The following is a 23,264-nucleotide window of genomic DNA, read 5'->3' as shown; positions in this document are numbered from 1 at the left end:
TCCATTTGGGTAGTTGAATGCTCTGCCAGTCTCCTTCGAAATCCCATCGCGAGTTTTGAAACCACTCCAACTCACATGGTGGGATACAACTGGTTCAGATAGTCTTCCCATCTAGCTATGTACCGGTGTCTTCTTTCTGATCGTGCGTCAGACATTCGTTCACAAATTAGCTGGATTGCTTTCTGAATACCCTTGGCTATCCACTTTCCAGACCTCAAACACGCCTGCAAGCTATTCTAGTCATCCATAGTCACTCAGAGAAACTTCTTAGTTCATTACTTGACAACATGAATCTCTCAATATACTGGTTGCCCTCAAGTAAGTGCAATATGGCCTAAATTGCTTCAAAATACAATTAGGCCAAAGGGCACGCTATCAGGTTTGATGTTGTATATTATGAAATGCAATTACCTTTGACATGCCTATGAGCCATATAGCAAAGAATTTCATGGAAAAAGAACCAATACAAAATTGTAAATAGTGTTGGATTGTTAAAGATATTTGCACATGCACAAATTGCACATTTTCAAATTCTTCCATTCTAGGGTGAACGTAGATACCAACTATCAATCTTTCCAGACCACGATGCACTAGTCCCACTAGTTTGACTTCCATTTTCTCAATTGGTTATGGTTTTCAACAAAATAAGAAATAGGTATGGAGCGTGCCCTTGAATGGCTGTGCATAATTTTAGCACAACATTGGAGGCCCCTTAAACCACATCTAAGGTTCTCAATTAGGTATATCCTTTGGTTGAGGACAAGCCCACATATTGTACTTTTGAATGATTACTTAGTTGCATGTATGTGTAGAACAAAATTTTGATGTTTTTGAGTAAATTGTTATATCTTATACTCTTCAGGATGCATGCTTCACAAGCAACATAGCACTTGTAATGCTTTTATGGTCTCATTCCAAATCTTTATTCCATATGTTTTTGTCTCATGTTCAAGATTGGAATGTATACTACAACTTGAAGACAAAGTTTGTCGAATTTTGTTGAGCAAGTTATGGGTCAGGCAAGATACCTATATGCCAAAAAGGCCCTACACCTCACCAAAAAAGGCTACACCCAAGCAAACATTGACCTAATTCCTAGCATACTAGAGGGAGATCAAGGAGTGAAAGGTGTTATGGATCCTCTTTAGGGCATGTCATTGATTTGATAATTGTTTGCTACTTTGCTTCAAAGATTGTTTGCATGTATAAGGATAATTCACGCACCCAGGTGTGCTTCTTGGGAGTTTGAGAAAGTTCTTCTCTTCTTGCATGTTATGAATCCCAGTAGAATGCTAGTTGATTCCCCCTTACAAGAAAATTTGTTAGTGATACAAAGAGCCTACCCATTATCATTTGTCATTTGCATGTTAGGAATCCTGGTAGAATGCTGGTTGATTCCCCCTTACAAAAAAATTTGTTAGTGATACAAAGAGCCAAGCCATCATCATTTGTGATTTGCGTGCTAACACTTCAATACCATCAAGGAAATGTGTTTGAGAGGAAGGGCAGGGTGCGGTGTGCTTCTTGTAGTTTGAATATCAGTTGGCTACTAGAGGATTCCCTCTTGTTGACAAATTGGAGGCACCCCATTCCTTGCAAGTTGTCTCTTTGATTTTGTGAGTGCTTGCTACTTCAGTTTAGAAGTTGTTTGCATGTGCAAGCATGATACAAAGAGCCGGCCCACTGTCAATTGTGACTCACCTGCTATACGAGATAAAAACCATTAAGGATGAGGCCTCAGTGGCCAAGGAAAGGTGATGGTCTCAATTGGCTTAGGTGCCATGTGTAGACTAAATTTGAGTAAATATTGTGTATTTGATTCAACAAATGTCATGCATATGTAGGAGGTGACAAGGCTTTCACAAGCAAGCCGGCCGACTTGATAGATGAGAACCAGCAATAGAAAAGTGTTTGAGTTGAAGTGAGTGTTCGAAGAGGTGTAATGCACATCAAAACCCAGCATCCTTTAGCACTCCATCATACCAAAAAGTATGGAAGACACACAGTCATAAGATTGTGGGTCAACCTTTCCATCCGTATGCATTTTTTTTCCTATCAACTTCGGTTTAGAGTGGAAGGACGCAAGTGTACTGTTTGTATCATGATCAATCTTGGAATGGTTGGGAAGAACTCATCAGGCGCTCCTACTACATCAATCTTTATGATATTGGGTCCACGGAGGAGGTTGTGGAATTTAGTCGAATCTCATCAATTCCTATATGTGTGAAACTTAGAAACTGAAAAGCCCCTGTTGCAAAAAAAGACCACCACAAACTGGTACATGAAGCAGTATAAATTCTTTGAAAAAGTCAACTTAATTGAGGAGTATGGTGAGATTGGTCAACGCAGACATTCGACTATCTATTCCAGTCCATTGGCAAAGAGTCAGAAATGCGAGCATAATTCAGACGCGAGGTTCGACTATCAAAGGGGGATTTGATGGCCGTAATGACTTACTTAGACAAGATTCAAAGGCTTCCTTGAAACAGACCATAGCCGTTCGATGTTGATCTGATAAGTCGATGCATGGAGGGAATGTTGTTGCCTTGAAAATTAGCGCTCATTCTGTGCATAATAGCAAACAATGCTCAAGTATAATTGCAATTGGAGGCGTGCCGTTCAGTGTTTATGCAAACAATGCTCAAGTATAATTGCAATTGGAGGCGTGGCGTTCAGTCATTGAACGAATAGCCAAGTATGACGAAACTTTACTGCCGAACCTTGCACTCACGTGTATGCCTAAAGCCTCAAATCAAGACGATGCTCGGCCTGTGTACGGCTAGTGCTCAGTGTGCCTGCATAAAGCACTGATCCTTCAAAACCATAACATTGTTATTGCTGGAAATGGCGCTAAGCAAGGAACTCAGCAGCCCGTCATGTGTGCTATGAAGAACCATTGCTCTCCGAATACTTGATCATGCATTAATATAGGACTCAACCCAAGCTTTAGCTTAGCAAAAAGCATTAGAGGATTCTCGAGGATTGTTGGAGCGAACTATTGTAGAAGATATCACAATAAGGGCTCATTTGAATGGATGGACGTTTGTATTTGTCAATAGCGTTAAGGTTTAAGAGCATGGAAAGGTGGGCTAAAGTTGCTCATAGACGGACCTGCTGCTTACGTTCTGAGAGGTACATGGGCTCTATTTCAGATGGAGTAGGGCATCACATATCGTCTTTCAAATGAACTCTTCTCCTAGACCGCCCATCCTGTCACTCAAACATATAAGGGTACTAGTTTGGAGAGTACATAGTGTAAACAACAAATCAGTAGCATCCCCAATAGATGACCTTTGGAGTTGTAAACAAGAGCAATATCATTGTTTTCAATTAGGCAAGGCTTCTCACTTATGATGTTAGTATCTCGGTTAACTTCTTGTGTGGATATGGAGAGGTGGTATATGGGTGCTAGCTAAGAGGTGCAAACTTGCTTATTAGTATGCAATGCTTTATGAGGAGCAATTTGCACGCTACTTGACTCAAGATGTTCAATGACCTTTGCTAGATTATGAATTTTTACAACTTTTCTAGAGGTTTGGAAAAGGGAATTCAAGGTTTAACATTAAGGCAATTAATTTCTCCCAAGAACAAGTAAACAAGGGATTATAAACCCAGACATATCTTAGAATTAGAGAAAGTTGTGAGAGAGAGCCATAGTTTCCTGATGATACTACCCCTTCTAGCTTGTTGAGATCAATTCTCTGCAAGGAGGAAGGTGTGGGTTGTAATGTCACATATGGGAGGTGTGGGTTGTAATGTCACAGATGGGACAATGTCTGGTTGTTACGAAGTAAGATTATACTAGGAGGACCATGTGGTCATTGCAATACAATAACTTTGAAGAGAGGGGCCAAGCTTGCAATTGTTGCAAGAAAGAAGACAACTTTGGGGAAAATTTATAGTGCAAGAGTCTTTAAAGAGGCAAAATATCTCATAGACGTTGCTCATACTTTAAATGATTGGTAAGGCGACATGCTTGAGGCACACTTTACTGCATGACCAAGTGTGTGTTTGACCATAGTTCAGGACATCAGTAAGGGATTTAATGCCAAGGGCTAAAGTGTCCCTCTTTTTAATATGAGCAAGTAGGGGTTCTTTAAAGGTGGGCCAACAAACCCCAAAATACGAGAGGAGAGAGGAAGTTTTGAAGTTAGGTAAAGGCTTTTTTATCGTGATTCCAAGCTCATGCAAGATTGCAATGGTGCTTGCCATCATAAGAACGCAAGGTTGGGACAGAGAGTTTGTAAGGGTTTGAAAGGGGTCCATTAATTTTTTCTAAGGAGTACAAAAGACCTCTTAGGGTTCTTCCTATTGGTCCATGATCATTAAGATTGTCGTGAAGCTTTGAACAAGAGTACATGCATCATGCTTGTTTGTTTGACAAAATCTTTTGAAAGTTTTTACATATCTACACATCTTGAGATTTTTCTAGATGCAAATAAACTTTTGAGTACCATATGTGTTTGCTACTCCATTTGTTACATACTCACATTTCATGAAACTCTTCAAAAACTCATGAAAACTTGCTTGCCAACCTTGCCTCTCATTGTTGGGACTGTAGTCCCATGAAAGAGTTGCATCTATGTCAAGTAAATTTTATTTCTTGTCACCATTATTTAATATTGTTTCTTATCACCATTATTTGTATGACATAGCATTCGTCATGTAAAGTCAAGTATACTTTTGTCTTATGTCATGGAGAGGAAAAACGGGGAAAATAGGGATTTCCTTTATGCTGTGCAAAATGCACCATGGAAAGTAGAGGGGCAATACGGGGGAAATCGAGGGGAAATAGTGGGACCATGGGAAATAGCACTCCAAGATCTAGACTTGAAGGTGCTACTCGGTATTTCCCTTATGCTGTGCAAAATGTACCATGGAAAACAGAGGGAAAATACAGGGGAGACCTCAAGGTGCTATTTCCCTACCCTTGAGAACCGTTGATGTGATACTTCCCTATTATTGATGTGACATTTCTTTATAGCCCTACCTCATTTTCCATCGGATCGTTATGTCATGTACCAAGGGAGAAACGTCCAAAATATACTCTTCAAAGGGAAACACATCCAAAGAACCATCCTGATTTCCCCTCTTGTTTTCCTCCATGAAATAAGCCCCTAGTATTGTAGACAGTTTTCCCATAAGCACATACATTGCCCATATAGATTTTCTTTCCAGAATTTACACAACGATAAAAAGAACACCCTCATGTTCTGTTTCACTACTCAACTAGTGTTAAGGCCGATCTCGTATGTTTCTGTATACTATTGGCAACTGAGGTGGATTACTGTGGACTACTGCAGCACACAGATAAAAATAGGGTAGGCATCAGCATAAGATGCTACACACAGCTGTGGTATGGATATTTATGCCCGAGAATTTCAAAAAGGTATTAAGGCCACCAATTCGACTTTGCTCGTCACTCAATTGAGCACAAATGGTTGCAGGATACACTCAACATGACATGGGGAAAAAGGCTAGCCAGTTCCCCCGCATCACACAGCATCAATTAGCTTAGGGCATAAATTTCCCCATCACTACTATCAAAGATTTCAACTTTGCCTTTTACATGATGTCCATCTCATCCAGTCCATGTGTATGCAGGTTCTTCTTCCCACCTTATCGACCTAATAACAATCCACCCATATGCAGGATTCTTTGTCACTCCTTAGCCATCTCACCATGTAAATTGGCTTTCATTGTCATTCCTACCACGTAAATTGGCAGCCTGATCCCACCTGTCAGAGGCATCATAAATGTTGGATAGTAACAAGTATGCAGAGGCATTTGTTGGCTCCAGCTTAATGAGATGAGCAAAAGCATGTCTTCCTATGTCTGCATTGACATGAAATCTGCAAGCACCAAGCAAGGCCATCCACACCATAGCATTGGGTTGCATCGGCATTTTGTTGATGAAGTCCACTGCCTCACTCAAGCATCCAGCACGGCCAAGAAGGTCAACTATGCAGGCATAGTGTTCCATGGTGGGTAGAAAGTCACAATACTTTATCATTGAAGTGAAATGGTGATAGCCTTCCATCATCAATCCCCCATGATTGCATGCAGAAAGTACACATATAAAAGTGACCTCATCCGGCTTCACTCCTGCGCTTTGCATCTGCTCAAAAAGTGTCAGTGCCTCCTTGCAAAGTCCTTGTTGGGCATGTCCTACAATCATCGCATTCCATGAAATAATGTCTCGTTCATGCATTTTGCTAAACACATTACTAGCATCATCTATGCTACCACACTTAGCATACATATCAATGAGTGTGTTGCTTACAGAAGCATCTGAGTCAAAACCACTCCTGATAATGTGGGTATGAATTTGTATACCCCTCTCCAGAGCTGCCACAATAGTGCATGCTTTTAGAATGCTAATAAATGTCACCCTGTCTGGCTCTACACCTTCTCGTTGCATTTTTTCAAACAGGCAAAGAGCCTCCATTTCAAGCCCATGTTGAGCATATCCTGCAATCATCACATTCCAGGAAACAACCCCTGGCTCAGACATGTTGTTGAATACTTCACATGCCTTCTCTATGCACCCACACTTTGCATACATGTCAGTAAGAGTAGTTGCCACTAAAACGTCAGTATGAAAGCCGCTTTTGATTACATGAGCATGAACCTGCTTGCCTGTTTCGAGATCTACCAGGCTAGAACACACTCTGAGGAGACACATAAATGTGACCTTATCTGGCTTCATGCCTTTCTGTTGCATTTGTTCAAAAAGAGCAATAGCTTTCTTCCCCATACCATGTTGAGCGTATACTTCAATCATACCATTCCACAAAACTATATCACGATCATGAATGTTTTCAAAAATCTGGCATGCATCATTTATTCTTCCACATTTTGCATACATATCAATGAGGGAGCTTCCAACAAAAACATCTAATCCAAATCCACTCTTAAGCACTTGCACATGAACACTTTGGCCCTGATTTAGAGCAGCCGAATTGGCACATGCTTTAAGAACACTGACAAATGTGTAAGTGTCTGGATTCATTCCTTCCTCTTGCATTTTCTCAAACAGAACAAAAGCTTGTTCGTCAAGACCTTGCTGAGAGCATGCTGCAATCATTGTATTCCAAGTAATCACGTTACGTTTTTGCATACTGTGAAAAACTATGCACGCATCCTCTATGCTGTTGCATTTTGCATACATGTCAATCAATGCGCTACCTATGGACATATCAGCATTAAAGCCACTCCTAATGATGCAAGCATGAACATGTTGGCCAAGTTCAAGAGCTGCCAAAGCAGCACATGCATTGAGGACACTGATGAATGTCACATTGTCTGGCTGTACATCTTCTTCTTGCATTTGTTCAAACAGTGTTACTGACTCAATGCCAAGCCCTAATTGAGAATATCCCATGAGCATCACATTCCAAGAAACCACACTTTTGTCATGGATGTTGATGAAAACTTTACGGGCATCCTCTAAGGATTGACATTTTGCATACATATCAACAAGGGCATTCAAAACAAGAGAATCTGATTCAAATCCAAATCTGATGAATTGAGCATGAACCTGCTTGCCCTGTTTCAGAGCTGCCCCTCTGGCACATCCTTTCAGGACGCTTGCAACTGTAAGATTGTTCAGGTTTACCCCTTCCTGTTTCATTTGTTCAAACAATGTGAGAGCATCCTCAACAGGCCCATGCTCTGCATACCCTGTAATCATGACATTCCATGAAACCACATCACATACATGCAATTTCTTGAAAACTTGGCATGCATCATCAATGTTGCCACTTTTTGCATACATGTCAAGAAGGGTGCTCTCTACAAACAAGCTAGGCTCCAAACCACTGCAAATAATGAAGGCATGGATTTGTCTTCCCTCGTGTAAGGCTAACAGGCTGGCACAGGCTTTGAGTGCGCTCAGAAATGTGACATCGTTTGGCTTCACACCTTCATGCTGCATTTGGCTAAATAGATTGAGACCCTCTTTATCATATCCTTGGTGAGTATATCCTGCAATCATGGAATTCCACAAGACAACATCCCGGTTATACATTTTCTTGAACACTTGACAGGCATCTTCCACGTGGCCCAATTTTGCATATATATCAATCAGGGCACTTCCTATGAAAACATCCAACTCGAAGCCACACTCGATAATGAAAGAATGGACCTGTCTGATTTGTTCCCAATTGGCCAGTTTGGCATATGCTTTGAGAAGAAAAACTAAGGTTGAACTGTTTGGCTTCATGCCAGCCTGTTGCATTTTTTGAAACAGTTCCACAGCCTCCTCACCCTTGTCCTGCTTGACATAAGCAGATAAGATCATGGTCCATGAAAAGACATTATGGGTGGGCATCTGGTCAAAGACCTGGCGTGCATCTAAAATACTTCCACAGGTGGAATACATGTCAACAAGAACATTGCCAAGGAAAGTACTAGACTTATAACCACTGTAAACTAAAAGCACATGAACCCGTTTTCCTTCCAGCAAAGTTTTCAATCTGGTGCATTCCTTCACAAGCAAGACAAATGTGTCTATAGAAACATTGATGCCTTGCTCAATGTTACAGTGAACAATGTGCAGTGCCTCCTTCAACCGTCCAGATTGGCACAATTTTCTTAAGCTCCACGTGTTAAAGATTGCATCATCAACAGCGCATCTGCAAAAATTACAGAACAGTTCTAATTTTTTGTGATAGGGTTGGGAACAAGAACTCCAAAAGCTACACATATTGTAAAATCATTGGATTCACAGCATCAACAGAAATCTTGCACAAATCACAAAGCAATCCTATTTTCTAAAATATCAAGAAAGAGAGACATACTCCATTACTTGAATGCAGATGTAAACAATGCATCGTGAGCAAAAGTTGACGAATTAGGTCTATTCTTGTTCAGTCTGCATCCAAGTCAATGGATATATCTCTTTTGCTTGGGAAAGATATCTCAAAAAATAGGATTGCTTGTGATCTGTGCCGAATTGCTGATATTACGAAAGGCTGATACATTTCCATCGAACATTAAGGACCTCATGTTCAGATCCAACCGAGGCTGCAGGCTCCTCCAAAGAAGGACCTCATGTGTACAATGCTTTTAGGCCTGCAACTCCTCCAAAGCTGACCCTGCCTCCTGGGACAAGCCTACAGCAATGTAAACAAGAGTTCCATTTTCAAGTTCACAGCATGCAATATACACATGATTCGAAACTGCAAAATATACTAGTGTCGTACAAACAGAAACCCCAATCAATGATTCCAATGAAACCCTGCAAACTATCAATCTTCACACGAATTGCAAGTCACCATCTCCACATACCTTATCCCTACTTTTTAAGCCCTCCCCCCTTTCTTTCCTTTGTCTACATCACAGCATGCCTCTCCCTTCTTTCCCATGTCATGTCCCAAATGTCTAATTCAGAGTGTACTAGTGAGATTTGTTGGAATCTAGAGGTCAACTCCCCACCTGTGAGCCTCCATATGAGGAGAAGGGGAAGTCAGAACAGTAGATGGGAGGGATTGAGGCTGCCATATGGGCAGCACGTAGGCTGCCACATGGGCAACAAGAGAACATCCTTCTTGGGTTTTATTTAGGCTAGCCGCATGGGCTGCACAGGTGAAAGCAAGGAGACATGGTCGTGAGAGGCCTATTTGCAGAAACAAGTTCACAGCATTCTGGAATTGACAGGCTAGCACATATGGCTAGCAAAAAGTCCTTGTTTAGGGCACGCCAATGGGCTGGTGTATGCCCAGTCATAAGCCCAAGGTGTGAGCAGATGGGCTAGGGGAAGCCCGAGCAAAAGGCACCTGTTGAAGGGCCTATTGGGCAGCAAGTTGGCAGACCTGGATGGCCTACAAACTGGCAGTCAGTAGAACCATGGCCTGCAGTAACCCCGGTCGGGTTTATGAAAGTGCAGTTGGCCAGTTTCGGTCAGCAGAGCCCTAGGCCTGGTCGGCCAAACAGGAAAGACCTTGAGCCCTCTATAAGGAACCCCTTTGGGAAGACTTGGCCAGTTCATTCCAAGGCACTCCAGTGTGCACATCAGCAGCAAGTTGAAGAGCAGCTGGGAGGTGCATAAGGAACCAGCCAGAGCAGTCCTCTGTATCCACAGTCCACTTGGGAGAGCAACTGTGACGCAGCATTCCTGGGCACTCGAGTGTGCATACCCAACACTCTGTTGGGGAGCAAGAGAGCAATTGGGTGTGCACAAATGGTGAGCATATCGAGCATTAACAGCTCATCCTTAAGCAGCTACTGAAGCCTACAAAGAGGCACACAGCAGATTGGAGGAGCCCCTATGCACATCATGTACCTAACATAAGCGGATGTGTGCTGCAGTGGTTGGCTACATGACAAGACAGGTTTTGTCAAGAACACTTTCAGATGATCTGGAAAGAACACAAACAGATGTACGGCCAAAACTCTGTTCATCGATGTACAAAATCAGGTGCACAAATGAGAAGCGATGGGCAATTATTAGATGACTATGTGGTCAAGGTTGGTGATTAATACTAGGTCATTGTTGTTCTTACATGGTGTCTTGAGCTTGAGTTGTGAGCTAGAGGTACATGTTGAGATCCCACAGGATTCCCGTTGAGGATTGTGACACTCCATTGAAGAACACAAAAGTCTTGCTTGATCTGGATGGAACCGGAGTGGTGAATGCACGTCAAAGGCCCCATTCTCTGCATTGCCAATGAGAAGCAAAATCCCTGCCCAATTCCGGATTCCTTTCTTTCCACTAAAGCACAGGCAAACGTTGTGCAATTCCAAAGCAACAACTGAAGAATTACAAAAGGGGAGCCTGACTCCAAAAGGAGCATTGTACTTCATCATCGCTGAACTCAGATGCTAGCACTGTTTTGTAGGGACCTGCCAAGATGCACTCGAAGTAGGAAAAGAAACGAAACCGTGTAACAACACTACGTCATAAGAGAATAGGAGTAAGATGACCCGTCTACCCACTCTGTTGGGTCGGAAAGTGGGATCTTAAAATGGCTTTAATTCAAGAAATAAAATTTTAAGTTTCAAGACCATAAGCGCCGCTTGGCCTGGCCCGATAACACACGCCTTCACTTTTAGATAGATGCGCTTTCGATATTTTTATGCCATTTGTGTTCCAATTAATGGGCATTTTTTGTGACGCTCGTTTTTTATTTACCACATAGGCCAAGATGAGAAGGTAAAGACCCATTCACACACAAAGAGAGAGAGAGAGAGAGAGAGAGAGAGAGAGAGAGAGTGCACTTGCATGTGTGTGTGTGTGTGTGTGTGTGTGTGAGAGAGAGAGAGAGAGAAATAGAGATGTGTGGACAATTGGTCCAATGTCATGGAATTGAATGTCCTGCTGAATTCTAGGGTCCGCAAGAAATTTTGCTTTCTTGCATTTTGCTTTGCTTGATTTAGAAAGAAGACAATGAAGTCTACTTAAATTGATACAAGCTTGAAATGTGCTTGCTCTCTACTAGCTTCAACAAGAATTATCATTGAGGCCACTAAAAACCAATGGCAATAGGGTCTCAAATGGACATCAGCAAGGTTCAACTAGCCAAAAACATGAAAAGGAACAAAAAAAAGCTTTATGTGAAGATAACAAGGGCTTATGAAAGGCTTACATTAATATAATTGAGCATATTAAAGATAGAAAGAGGCTTACATTGATGTAATTGATCATAATAAAGATAGAAAGAAGAAAAATTACAAGTATTAGAGCCTATTAAGTCCTTGAAAAAGAAAGGCTATTTTGTTGAATAATATCACTAACAAGAACATAACAAGGAGGTGGTATCCCTCAAAAATGAGAAAGCTTCTCATAGAACAAAACTCCCAAGATCAAAATGAGCTTGTCAAAAGCTTTGAAACATGACTATTATAAGAACTCAATTCAATATCTCAAACATTTAACATAATTGTTCAATATTCACACACAAGGTGGTTCACTAAAAGCAAGATTGACACACAAGAAACAATGAATTTAATATAGTTATATGCGATTTGCTTACAAGAAACCAGAACAAAAAACTTTCACACATGCATGCCTCTAAAGTCTACAACGTTATCCACCTTTTCCTCATTCGGATTTTGTATTTTATTGCATAAAAGTATAAGGCTTCATACATATGCACCAAATGGCATAGAAGTTCATAAACATATGTTTCAAAGATGAAAGATTATATAATTCTAAACATCTACAACAATTAACATAAACATTTTATTGGACCTTTTAAAAAAAAATCTTCAAAAAATGAGTAATGAAAGTAATTGCAGAATATTGCTTAGAGATTTTAACATTGACATGTCTAAAACCATAATAAGTTCAAAGATGCTTGAAATTATGATGGAAAACTACAATTACCATTTGGATATCCATGGGCCAACAACAATTTGCGGCAGCCATGTCAATCACATCTGGAGTAATATAAAGAACAAACTAGCTCTGGCCCTTCATATGCATATGGAATAGATCACTCCATCACTTACATGTGCACCTAACTTCAAAAAATCTCTTCTTCAAACTTAAATTTCTCTTTCTTAACCATAAACCTGTACTCAAACTTCTCCTTTTTTTTCTTTTTTCATTGTACTAAAATTGAAAGTGCCAATAGCACCCCCATATTGGGTGACTAATATAGAATTCTGAGCTGGCTTGAACTCAGGACCGGCACATACACACCCACATGCTTAGACACTTGGTCTAAATGATGTTGACAATTAGAAACCACCTCTCTATCCTATACTAGGACAGAGTGGTTGTTTTTTAAAGCCTTTCCCAAAGAAAAGATGATTGCCTCAAGACATGAGCGTATCAATCTTCAATGGCTTTTCATAGCACTTTTCATTTTTTCCATGTTATGGGCACATACCATATTGACTTTTTATCTATATCTATATATACTTATTTTGAAGAATCCACGTGCCCTTCAAAGCTATGCTACATGGCACTCAAAGGGGATTCCTCTCCTAAGCCATGAAGTAGTAGAGATGAGGCACATGAGGTGAGGCCATTGAGGCTGCAACATGTCGGTAGAAGCTGCAACATGTCGGTAGAAGCTGCAATAGGGAGCAGAGATGGGCCAGTAGAGATAAGCACAAAACTTTGACAATAGAGATGAGGTGGCGGACCAACGAGGGGGGCAGAGAGGAGGGACACAGTAGCTACACGGCCCATAAACAAAGGCGAGGAAGCTGGGATTGTGACACAGAGCTAGCAACCGGGACTGTGGAAGAGTCTGCAATAACACCAGCAATAGAAGCAGAGGTGTGAGGGTAGAAATGCATAAAGTTTGGATTCAGATGGAACAACAAGTTAATAAACAAGGCACTCTGCGACTACAAGCACAGAATGCCATAGATGCATTGTCGTTTGCAGATATGAGCCTCAAGCCTCTGACATGAATTCAGCTCAAGACGATGTGTACTTCATCTGACGACGCTGCAAGGAAATGACACGCAGACGAGCATGCGGGCAGAAGAAGACTCTGTCTATGGCCATGCCATAATTTAATGATTTGGCAATAGAGACATAGGCTCGGCTCACCCATGGTGGCTGGGGAAGACCACAAATAGAGACCATATTTTTTTCTGAAATTTTTGCTTTTTTGAGGTTGAAATATTCATTATATATTTATAGAATAAAGAGAGCTAAATTAAGGGACAGTCTATTGGAGATGTGGGGGTTAAAGGTCACTGTGCCTTTACCCCGGTTATGTACAATACTCAAACACATATATAAATGAATGAAAAAGAAGATTAGGGTGGTTCTGTACCCACCAAAACTTGTGGCTCTCTGTCTCTCTCTCTCTCCTTCTTCTGTTCTTGCTTCCGTTGAGATCACTCTCAACTGGTATCAGAGCCCGGGTGATCTAGCTGAGCGTGTCTGAATGCTTGAAGCTCAGCAGCTCTGTGGGAGGAAGGAGAAGCTCTGTGGGAAGCTTTGTGGGCGACTGTACTTGCATCCGAGTACTTGCATCCGAGTGTGTAGAGACCTTGGAGGAACCTTTGGAAAAGTCACTTTGGCTTTGCGAAGTGGTTTTGAGAGCCTGTTAAGTGTTTTCAAAGAAAAAGTCGTTTTTTGAGCTTTTCCCTATTCCGTTCGATGACAGAGACTCCGTATTGACTTGTAGAGGCAACTATTGCTTGCTTTTGGTGTCCACTTCACTTCAGGAGCTTGGAAACACCTTCATTCTTGAATCTGGGATCATTTCATTGGATTTCTGACTCACTGTGTCAGTTTCTGCGTTTTTTGCCTGGGTGTTGGAACTCAAGTTTGGAGCAACCATTTGTAGATCTGTCAGTTCCGGTGGACTCAGGAGGTCCTAAAACTTCTATGTTGCTCATCATTCGCACTCCGGTGGAGTTTACAAACAACTCTGTTTCCAAAAACGTTTTTCAGTCCGTGTGTTGGACCTAGTGATTGAGACCAACGTTTCCAAAACCGTCTATCCCATTGCGCTCCGGACGCCCAAAAACCCCTACCTGTCAGTCCTTGCATGATTCGGTGGAGGATTTTCAGAGTTATAGATCTTTGTGTATTCGATTTCGTCTCTCTGTTATGCATTTTTCATTCTAAGGTTTTGAAACCTTAGATTTATGCCACATGGCAGTGGATAACTATTGACTCCCATTTCTCACTCATCGGTTGGGATTTTGAAGTTTTGGCAGAAGAGAGATATTTGCAGATTTTCTTGCTGAGTCCGATTATGCAATGGCGCCCATGTTTTGAGGCATCTCAGGTTCTATTTTTAGTAGCGGTCATTACCGTAGGACTATGATTTCTTGAGCATACCTTATGCAGATCACTCTGGTTGCAGTTTGAGCAGTGTAGTTTGAGCAGTGTGCGCTCATTCGTGGTATGCATTGGGTTGCAGTGGATGATTTATAGGCCATTTGGATGCATTACGATCCTTATTGGATGCGCTGATAGGCCCAAATTGCCTTGTGGGATGCTATTTTTATGGACGCTTTGCACATCGATGCTATTTTAAGCTGAGGGACAGCTTTGACACATTGTAGGTGATGCACTGATAGTGCTATGCTCTCTTGGATGAGATATTATTGATGCATATGCCAGTGGACAGTGTTTATGCTTGAGTCATTTGGCACTTATTGGCATTTTCTTTTGGGCCAGATTTGCTCATATGGATGCATAGTATATGCACATGAGTCAGATGCATCTTTTGATGCTTTGAGCTTTGAGTTTTGGTGATATTTCACTCTATTGTGGCATACACATTTGGGTGCACCTAGTATTTGGTGTGATTCTCTCTTGCAAGCACTAGCATTTGGGATTTTGTTTCATTTGCATCATGGCATCCTCTTCCATGTCTGAAAAGGAGTTTTTCAGCATTAAAAAGTTTGATGGGACAAACTTTTCTTTGTGGAAAGAACAAATAAGGGATGTGCTTATTCAAAAGAAGCAGATTAAACCCTGGGCAGGGATTGAAGCTAAGCCTGCAAATATGTCTGAGGATGATTGGAATGAGTTGGATGCATTAGCACAGTCTACTATTAGACTTCATCTTGCAGAGTCAGTTTATTTCATAGTAGTGAATGAGCAGACTACGGAAGATTTGTGGAAGAAACTGTGTGCCACTTATGAGAAGGAAACTGCCTCTAATAAAGTTTACCTCATGAAGAGGTTGTTTGAGCTGCAGATGAAGGAAGGGGTCTCCATTGCTTCTCACTTGAATGAATTCAATATTATTTTCAGCCAGCTTCAGGCTCAGAAGATGAATTTTGATGCGGAGACTAAGGCAATATTTCTCTTATGTTCATTGCCATCCTCATGGGATACCTTCTGTACAGCTGTCAGTAACTCTGCACCTGGTGGAGTACTGTTGTGGGTAGCTTGTTGGCCGAGGAGATTAGACGGAAGTCTATGGATGGCAACAAGCAGGATGCAGCCTTAAATGTGCAAAGGGGCAGATCACAGTTCAGGGGGAAGTCCCAAGAAAGAGGGAAGTCTCGTAGCAAATCCAGGGCACGGAACATTGAGTGTTACCATTGTGGCAAGAAGGGCCATATGAAAAAGGATTGCTAAAAGCTGAAAACAGAGCAAAAGAATAAGAAAAAGAATGCAAATTGGGATGCAAATCAAAAGGAAGAAAGTCCAAGGGAAGACAAAGCAAAAGTGAAGATCGAGGAGATCAATGCAGTCACACATGATAGTGACAATGACGTTCTCTTCATGTCTAGTTTATCTACAGAGTTGCTTACCACTTCAGATGATGCATATTCCCAGGATTGGATTTTGGATTCTGGTGCTTCATTCCATGTTACTCCCCATAGGGAATGGTTCTCCACTTATGACAGTGGAAAGACAGGTTGTGTGCATCTTGGAAATGACTATGCATGTGACATAGTGGGAGCAGGTGACATAAAGTTTTCTTTTGCAAATGGGTCTGCATTTGTTTTGAAACATGTGAGACATGTGCCTAAGCTAACCAAGAGTCTTATTTCAGTGGGTCAGCTAGATGATGCTGGTTTTCACACCACTTTTCGCTTTCAGAGTTGGAAAATTCAAAAGGGCTCTATGCTTTTGGCCAGGGGTGCCAAGTGTAGGACTTTGTATCCCTTACATGTATCAGGGGTATTTGATCATGTTGTTGCAATAACAAAGCAGCCAAGCACTTCTTTGTGGCATTGCAGGTTGGGGCACATGAGCCAGAATGGAATGAAACTCTTATGCCGTTTGGGTTATGTACCGCATTTGAGTTTCTCTGATTTTGAATTTTGTGAGCATTGTCTCTATGGGAAGCAGACTAAATCAGCCCATAAAAGAAGGGGAAAGAAAGAGTCTGAAATGCTTGATTTGGTGCATTCAGACGTATGTGGTCCCATGCCTACACGGTTAGGCGGGGCTGAATACTATGTGACATTCATTGATGATGCAACTAGGAAAGTGTGGGCTTATGCTATAGCTCGGAAGAGTGATGTGTTCCAGGTATTTCAGAAATGGCTGGCCTTGGTTGAGAATCAGTCAGGTAGAACACTTAAATGCCTACGGACTGACAATGGTGGAGAGTATCTCTCTCATGACTTTCAGCATTTCTGTGATACACGTGGGATTAAGAGGGAGCTCACATCCCCTCGTACTCCAGAGCAAAATCCAGTTGCAAAAAAGATGAACCGTACCATTCAAGAAAGGTTGCAATGCATGCTTTCCAATGCAAGTCTTTCTGGTGGTTTTTGGGCTGAGGCAATGAAGACTGCAGTGCATGTGATCAATAGATCACCTAGTAAGAGTTTGGATGGTGGTATTCCTGAAGAGGCATGGAGTGGCAAGAAGCCCTCTTACTCTCATTTGCGTATATTTGGGTGAGGCATATGCACATGTGCCAAAAGAGCTTCGAAAGAAGCTAGATCCTAAGTCTAGGAAATGCATCTTTCTGGGTTATGGTGAAAGTGGAGAGATGGGCTATCGTCTCTGGGATCCAGAAGCAAAGAAGATCATACGCAACCATGATGTGGTCTTCAATGAGAAGAAGATGCATAAGGCACCCATGAGGGATATGGAAATCAGGAGAATCACTTTCCAGGATGTGAATCCACCTGCATATGTTGATAGACAGCAAGCTGTCCATGCACCAAATGTGCAAGAAATGGTACCACCAAGTACTCCCACAGGTATACAATCAAGGGTAGATGATGAATCATCTATTGGTGGAAATAATGAGCCAAATGTGGCTGATATGCAAATGGGACAGCAAGCTGAAATGCCTTTGAGAAGATCATCTAGAGTGTCTAGACCACCTGATAGGTTTGTTCCAGGGGTAGACTATGTGATGCTTACTGATTGCGGGGAGCCTTCTTGCTACAGAGAGGCTATGATGCACGAGGATCAACACAAGTGGGAGTATGCTATGCAATCAGAGATGAGTTCACTTATGAAGAATAAGACTTGGGACTTGGTTTCTTTGCCACATGGAAAGAAAGCATTGCCATGTAAATGGGTCTACAAAATGAAGGTCACAGGTGATGATGTGCCTAGGTACAAGGCCCGTTTGGTTGCTAAAGGGTTCAAGCAAGAGAAGGGTGTGGACTTTGATGAGATATTCTCTCCGGTTGTGAAGATGACCACACTTAGATGCATGCTTGGACTAGTGGCATTAGAGGATATGGAGCTTATGCAGATGGATGTCAAGATAGCTTTCTTACATGGGGATTTGCATGAGGAAATTTACATGGTGTAGCCGGAAGGCTTTGAAGAAAAGGGCAAAGAGCATTTAGTTTGCAAGCTGAAGAAGAGTCTCTATGGTCTTAAGCAAGTGCCTAGAGAATGGTATCAGAAGTTTGATGCTTTCATTCGGTCCCAGGGTTTTAGAAGGAGTGAAATTGATCACTGCCTCTACACTAAAAGGGCTAAGGATAATAGCCTGATAATCCTGGCACTATATGTGGATGATATGCTATTGGCTAGCAAGAATACTTATGAGCTAGATGCATTAAAGGCCAAGTTGCATGAGGCCTTTGATATGAAGGATTTGGGATTTGCAAGTCATATTCTTGGTATGCGCATCACGCGTGATCGGAGTAGGAAACTCCTTTGGCTTTCACAAAAAGAGTATGTTACAAAAGTATTGCAGCGTTTCAATATGGAGGGGGGGAAGACAGTGAGTACTCCATTGCCTCCATATGTGAAACTGAGTCATACAGATAGTCCCAAATCAGATGAGGAAAGGGCCATGATGGCCAAGGTTCCTTATGCATCAGCAGTTGGGAGTCTTATGTATGCTATGATAGCTACTAGACCAGACATTGCATTTGCAGTGGGAGTTGTTAGCCGGTATATGGCTAATCCAGGAAAGAGGCATTGGGAGGCAGTTAAGTGCATCATAAGGTACATGAAGGGTACCAAGGAGATGTGCATCTGCTTTGGTAAAGGAGACATGCGTGTACTTGGGTACACAGATTCAGACTATGCAGGGCATGTGGATAGTAGGAGATCCACTTCTGGTTATGTGTTCACCTTTGCAGGTGGTGCAGTGTCGTGGATGTCTCGCGCACAGAAGTGCATTGCTTTGTCTACCACAGAGGCTGAGTATGTTGCAGCCACAGAGGGTTGCAAGGAGGCTATATGGCTTGATCGGCTAGTGGGAGATTTGGGGATTCATACAGGTGTACCGACATTGCATAGTGATTCCATGAGTGCTATTCAGCTAGCACGGAATCCGGTCTTTCATGCAAAGACCAAACACATTGAGGTTAGGTACCATTTAATCAGGGAGGTACTTGAGGACAAGCGCATAGAGCTTGTCAAGGTTCATACAGATGATAACCCTGCAGATATGCTGACGAAGAGTCTACCTAGTCAGTGGTTTGAGTATTGTCGTGTATTGATGGGCATTGGATAGTATGCTCACTGGTTGTTCATCCTTAAAGGCACGTTGTCCTTTAAGTGGGAGGTTGTGGGGGTTAAAGGTCACTGTGCCTTTACCCCGGTTATGTACAATACTCAAACACATATATAAATGAATGAAAAAGAAGATTAGGGTGGTTCTGCACCCACCAAAACTTGTGGCTCTCTGTCTCTCTCTCTCTCCTTCTTCCGTTCTTGCTTCCGTTGAGATCACTCTCAGGAGAAACATGTCTTCTTAATTCAAACAAGGCTAATTTGAGCCTTTAATTCTTCAAGAGTTTTCATGCTTTCTTCATCAAGGCATTGATCAAGATTTGAGCACAAGACACTATAAACCTAGATTGAAACCCATGGTTAATGGGAGACCCATTTGTAATCGAGGATATCAATGGTTAACTGGACTATCACATGGCACATACTAGACCATCTAGGCAGAGGTGAAAGAAAAAGTGGTTTATACAATTCATGGAAATACCTACAAGCTTAAATGCCATGGAAGCACTATAAATGCAACCGCAACATTAAAGCAAGTTCTCGAAGACCATGCATTACGACAACCTCATCTTCAACAAACAATGCTAGATGGACGTGTCGAATGTCAACAACATCTTCCTTTGGGAATGACAAAGAAGGTCGTCCTAGAAACTGTCAATAAAACTTTACAAGATAGAGACAAGAGCATGATTTCACGGTCAACCTTGTACAAAATTTGGCGTAGAGATTTTTGCCATGTCAAGACATCATCAAAGCAAAGGATGTCAAAATGTAAGACATGTGATGAATTAAAAAATGCCATTGAACATAGTAAATGTGAGCAGCAATGAGGAAGATATTAAATGGTGATCAATCCATTTATGTCATGTGTAGGATGCTCGAAAGTTGTATGCTTCTTGGAGAGGGGAAGCTATTTCACATGTCGATAAGTCCATGTGCATCACCATTGATGGCATGGACCAGAATACAACAACTTTGCCATGATATAGACGTATCCCACTAGCATTGGAGGGCAAACGTGGACTAAAAACACACTTGTGTGGAGTATTAGTACATGGATACCGAATCTTTTATGATGTATGGATTGATAGTTTGCATGACCATGATAGTAACCAGGTTATTACATCAATCATGAAAGCAATAAGAAAGGTCAGAGATGCTCACGGATGTTTACCTAACACATTGCGAATAAAAGCTGATAATTGTTGGAGAGAGAACATGAATAAATATATATTTGCTTTATGCTCTATGTTGGTTGGTTTGAAAATATTTGAACACACAACTCGCAAGATACACATGTCCAAGAGACACGAAGGGTGAAACATGGCAAAGGGTAGAAAGCTCTAAGAAATTGACAAATAAGAGAGTTGCAACAAATCAACATGGAGCATGAGTTGGCACAGGATAGAATCCATAGTCAAAGAAGGTCTCACAAGGCATGCATACAGCTGACAAACAGCCAACAAGGCGACATTCATATAAATATAAATATAAATACATAAATATACAAATTTACACACACACACACACACATTGAGAGAGAGAGAGAGAGAGAGAGAGAAAGGGAGGGAGGGAGGGAGGAAGGGAGGGGGCAAGAGAGAGAGAGAGAGAGAGAGAGAGAGAGAGAGAGAAGGGGGGGCGAGGGAGGGAGAGAGAGAGAGAGAGAGAGAGAGAGAGAGAGAGAGAGAGAGAGAGAGATCAGGAAGCCAAGGAGGGAGAAGTGATGGATGGAAGCTCAATAGCCTTTGAGAGAGAGCTAAATGAGGAAACAATTTGCATGTAAGGGAGAGGACATTGTCAACCCTTATTCCTACGAAATTATACTCTATGATGAATTAATGTCTTGATGAGCTCAATGTGACTTTCCATAAAATACTCCATGAGACAAATGGTTGAGCATAAGTGATCAACCAAGGGCTCAAGACACAATTGAGCCAATAGATTAGTCAAACAAGTGATTGAATAATGCAATGTTGTAGGAACGTTATGAGCATAATAAATGGCTCAAGCAAGAGTGCATAAAGTTACACATTAATAAACCTTGTCCATAGCTTATAAATGGATGTTTTAGACAGCAACTTTATAACAATCAGAGTGATTCAAGAGAAAAAAGGCCTTTAGAGACTCAAATGGATTTACAATTTATTTTATTGCTCATAAATGAGACATGAAGATCTAAGTGACCTTGTAGATGCTCAAATAGGCCATATTAAGAAAAACAACCATTGAAGGCTTCCCAACATCACATAAGAGCCATGAGTTACTCTATGAACTCTTAACTACAAACAAGCTTAAAAAACACACCATGTTATGAATGTTTTTCATGTGAACTCTTTAAAAAAAACAATCTTCACTCTTAAAGAAACCAACTTTCCAATGGATAAGTGAAATGGGAAGAAAAAAAGCTTGCTCCCTTTGTACAAAGCAAAAGAGTATTGTATATGTAAAAAATGTAGAATAGCTATACAAAAAGATAGGCTACCTAAAAACTTTACTCCTACTCAAATATGTATAAATGAACCAATAGAAGAAGTATGTGTTTTGAATGAAATAGAAGAATGCTTAATCTCCAAGAATAGCTTTCATAAAAATAAGAGAGCTCACTTTTGATGGTCCATATGTTGTCAAAAGTAGCATTGTAAATGTTTTAGCAAATGTAACAAAGATACAAAACATCTTACCATGAATTTTGGACGATGACGCTAGCATGATAATTGGTATTATAAAGAAAATGGAGCACAAGTCAAGTCATCTTATGAGAAATGTTAGGCTGGTAATACTCATGAATGCAATACACTCACTCTTAAAAACTCCTCTATATCATACTAAGGATACAACTATAAACAATGAATGGTACAACCATGTGACCATACTAAAAAATCAACAACATCACAAAAGATAACAAAGAGGAAACAATAGAAGAATATAAAGAGGATGACATTGATACATAATTTGATTAGTGCAAAACAACTGCTTGATAATCAGACACAAGTTCAATTCGTAGTACCATGTGAAAATCAAAAGCTACTAGGGTTATTCCAAGGCAAGCACATTAAAGAGCTAAAGTTCCTTGGGATGCTCCAAAAAGAAACACTTTTACCCAGAGATGTCATGAATAATACAAACATTTTCAATCAAGGATAGGGTAAAGGAATTTTGAATCTTTAAGAGTTTCTCCAGACTACAAGGAGAAGCTACATAAAGAGGCATTTGCAATGATGCGGCAATTGGGCCACCAACCTTCTTCCTAACCTTCTCTTGTGCAGAGCACATATGGGAGCCACTTGTGTCATGTTAAAAATTCATTACTCCATAGAATTGACAAACACAATCTATATACAATCACAATAATGAAACTAAGGATCTTTTATTAACAATGTTTATTGACAAATACATAACATGCAACAAAGATTCCTTAAATGATAATATGAAAGATATTCAAATACACAAACATACATCTAAATGCATACAACATAACAATGCATAATCTTGTTTCCATTATCCAAAGTCTCCAATTCATCAAATCATGATACTCACACCATTGCAATATAGCAACAAGCATAGTTTAAACAAATATATTTATAAAAATATATATGCATAAATGTGCTCTATTACCTTAAACACAACACTGACAATAGATGAGTGGATGAAAGAATTGAATATAGATATGAGAACATATATGCCATCAATAAGATCTCAACTAACCAAGCCGACTCTATTTTTAAAAGACCAAAGGACATCTTCAACGCTTTCGATAAAAAAACAAATCTAACATGGACATACACTTCATTATGGACCCATAGGCTACAACTTGATACTGTACTTCTTATATCATAAACAATAACAAAAACCTTGCAAGAACCCATGAAAGAATGCAAATATGAGAACTCAAACACACAAAATGGAATGCGAAAAATGGGAAGTGCCTTCATGCATGCTC

General features: G+C 40.9%; 1 protein-coding gene across 8 annotated transcripts; it reads right to left on the bottom strand.

Annotated features, from left to right (window-relative positions):
- Positions 1 to 5,161: 5,161 nt before the first annotated feature.
- Positions 5,162 to 11,037, bottom strand: LOC147900951 (pentatricopeptide repeat-containing protein At4g13650-like). 8 transcript variants are annotated; one of them, XM_087375649.1, is made up of 3 exons: positions 10,506 to 11,037; positions 6,284 to 9,116; positions 5,162 to 6,118 (listed from the first exon to the last, which is right to left on the bottom strand). In XM_087375649.1, exons 2-3 carry the CDS (start codon positions 8,705 to 8,707, stop codon positions 5,678 to 5,680), a joined length of 2,865 nt encoding a protein of 954 aa, XP_087231775.1. In that variant the 5' UTR covers positions 8,708 to 9,116; positions 10,506 to 11,037; the 3' UTR covers positions 5,162 to 5,677. The 8 variants fall into 8 exon arrangements, with proteins under 8 accessions (XP_087231775.1, XP_087231776.1, XP_087231773.1 ...); XM_087375650.1 differs by having other exon boundaries at positions 5,162 to 7,683; positions 7,924 to 9,116; XM_087375647.1 differs by having other exon boundaries at positions 5,162 to 8,636; positions 8,802 to 9,116.
- Positions 11,038 to 23,264: the final 12,227 nt, after the last annotated feature.

This window comes from Dipteris shenzhenensis, chromosome 6, assembly GCF_047967505.1.
Source record: "Dipteris shenzhenensis isolate YYH24624 ecotype China chromosome 6, Dip_SZ_1.0, whole genome shotgun sequence".
Classification (NCBI taxonomy): Eukaryota; Viridiplantae; Streptophyta; class Polypodiopsida; order Gleicheniales; family Dipteridaceae; genus Dipteris; species Dipteris shenzhenensis.
Note: the sequence above shows the minus strand (reverse complement) of the source record. Positions and strands in the feature narration are given on the sequence as shown.

Coding starts and splice junctions, on each gene's coding strand:
- LOC147900951 (XM_087375645.1), bottom strand. CDS start 8,707: ATGTGTAGCTTTTGGAGTTCTTGTTCCCAACCCTATCACAAAAAATTA.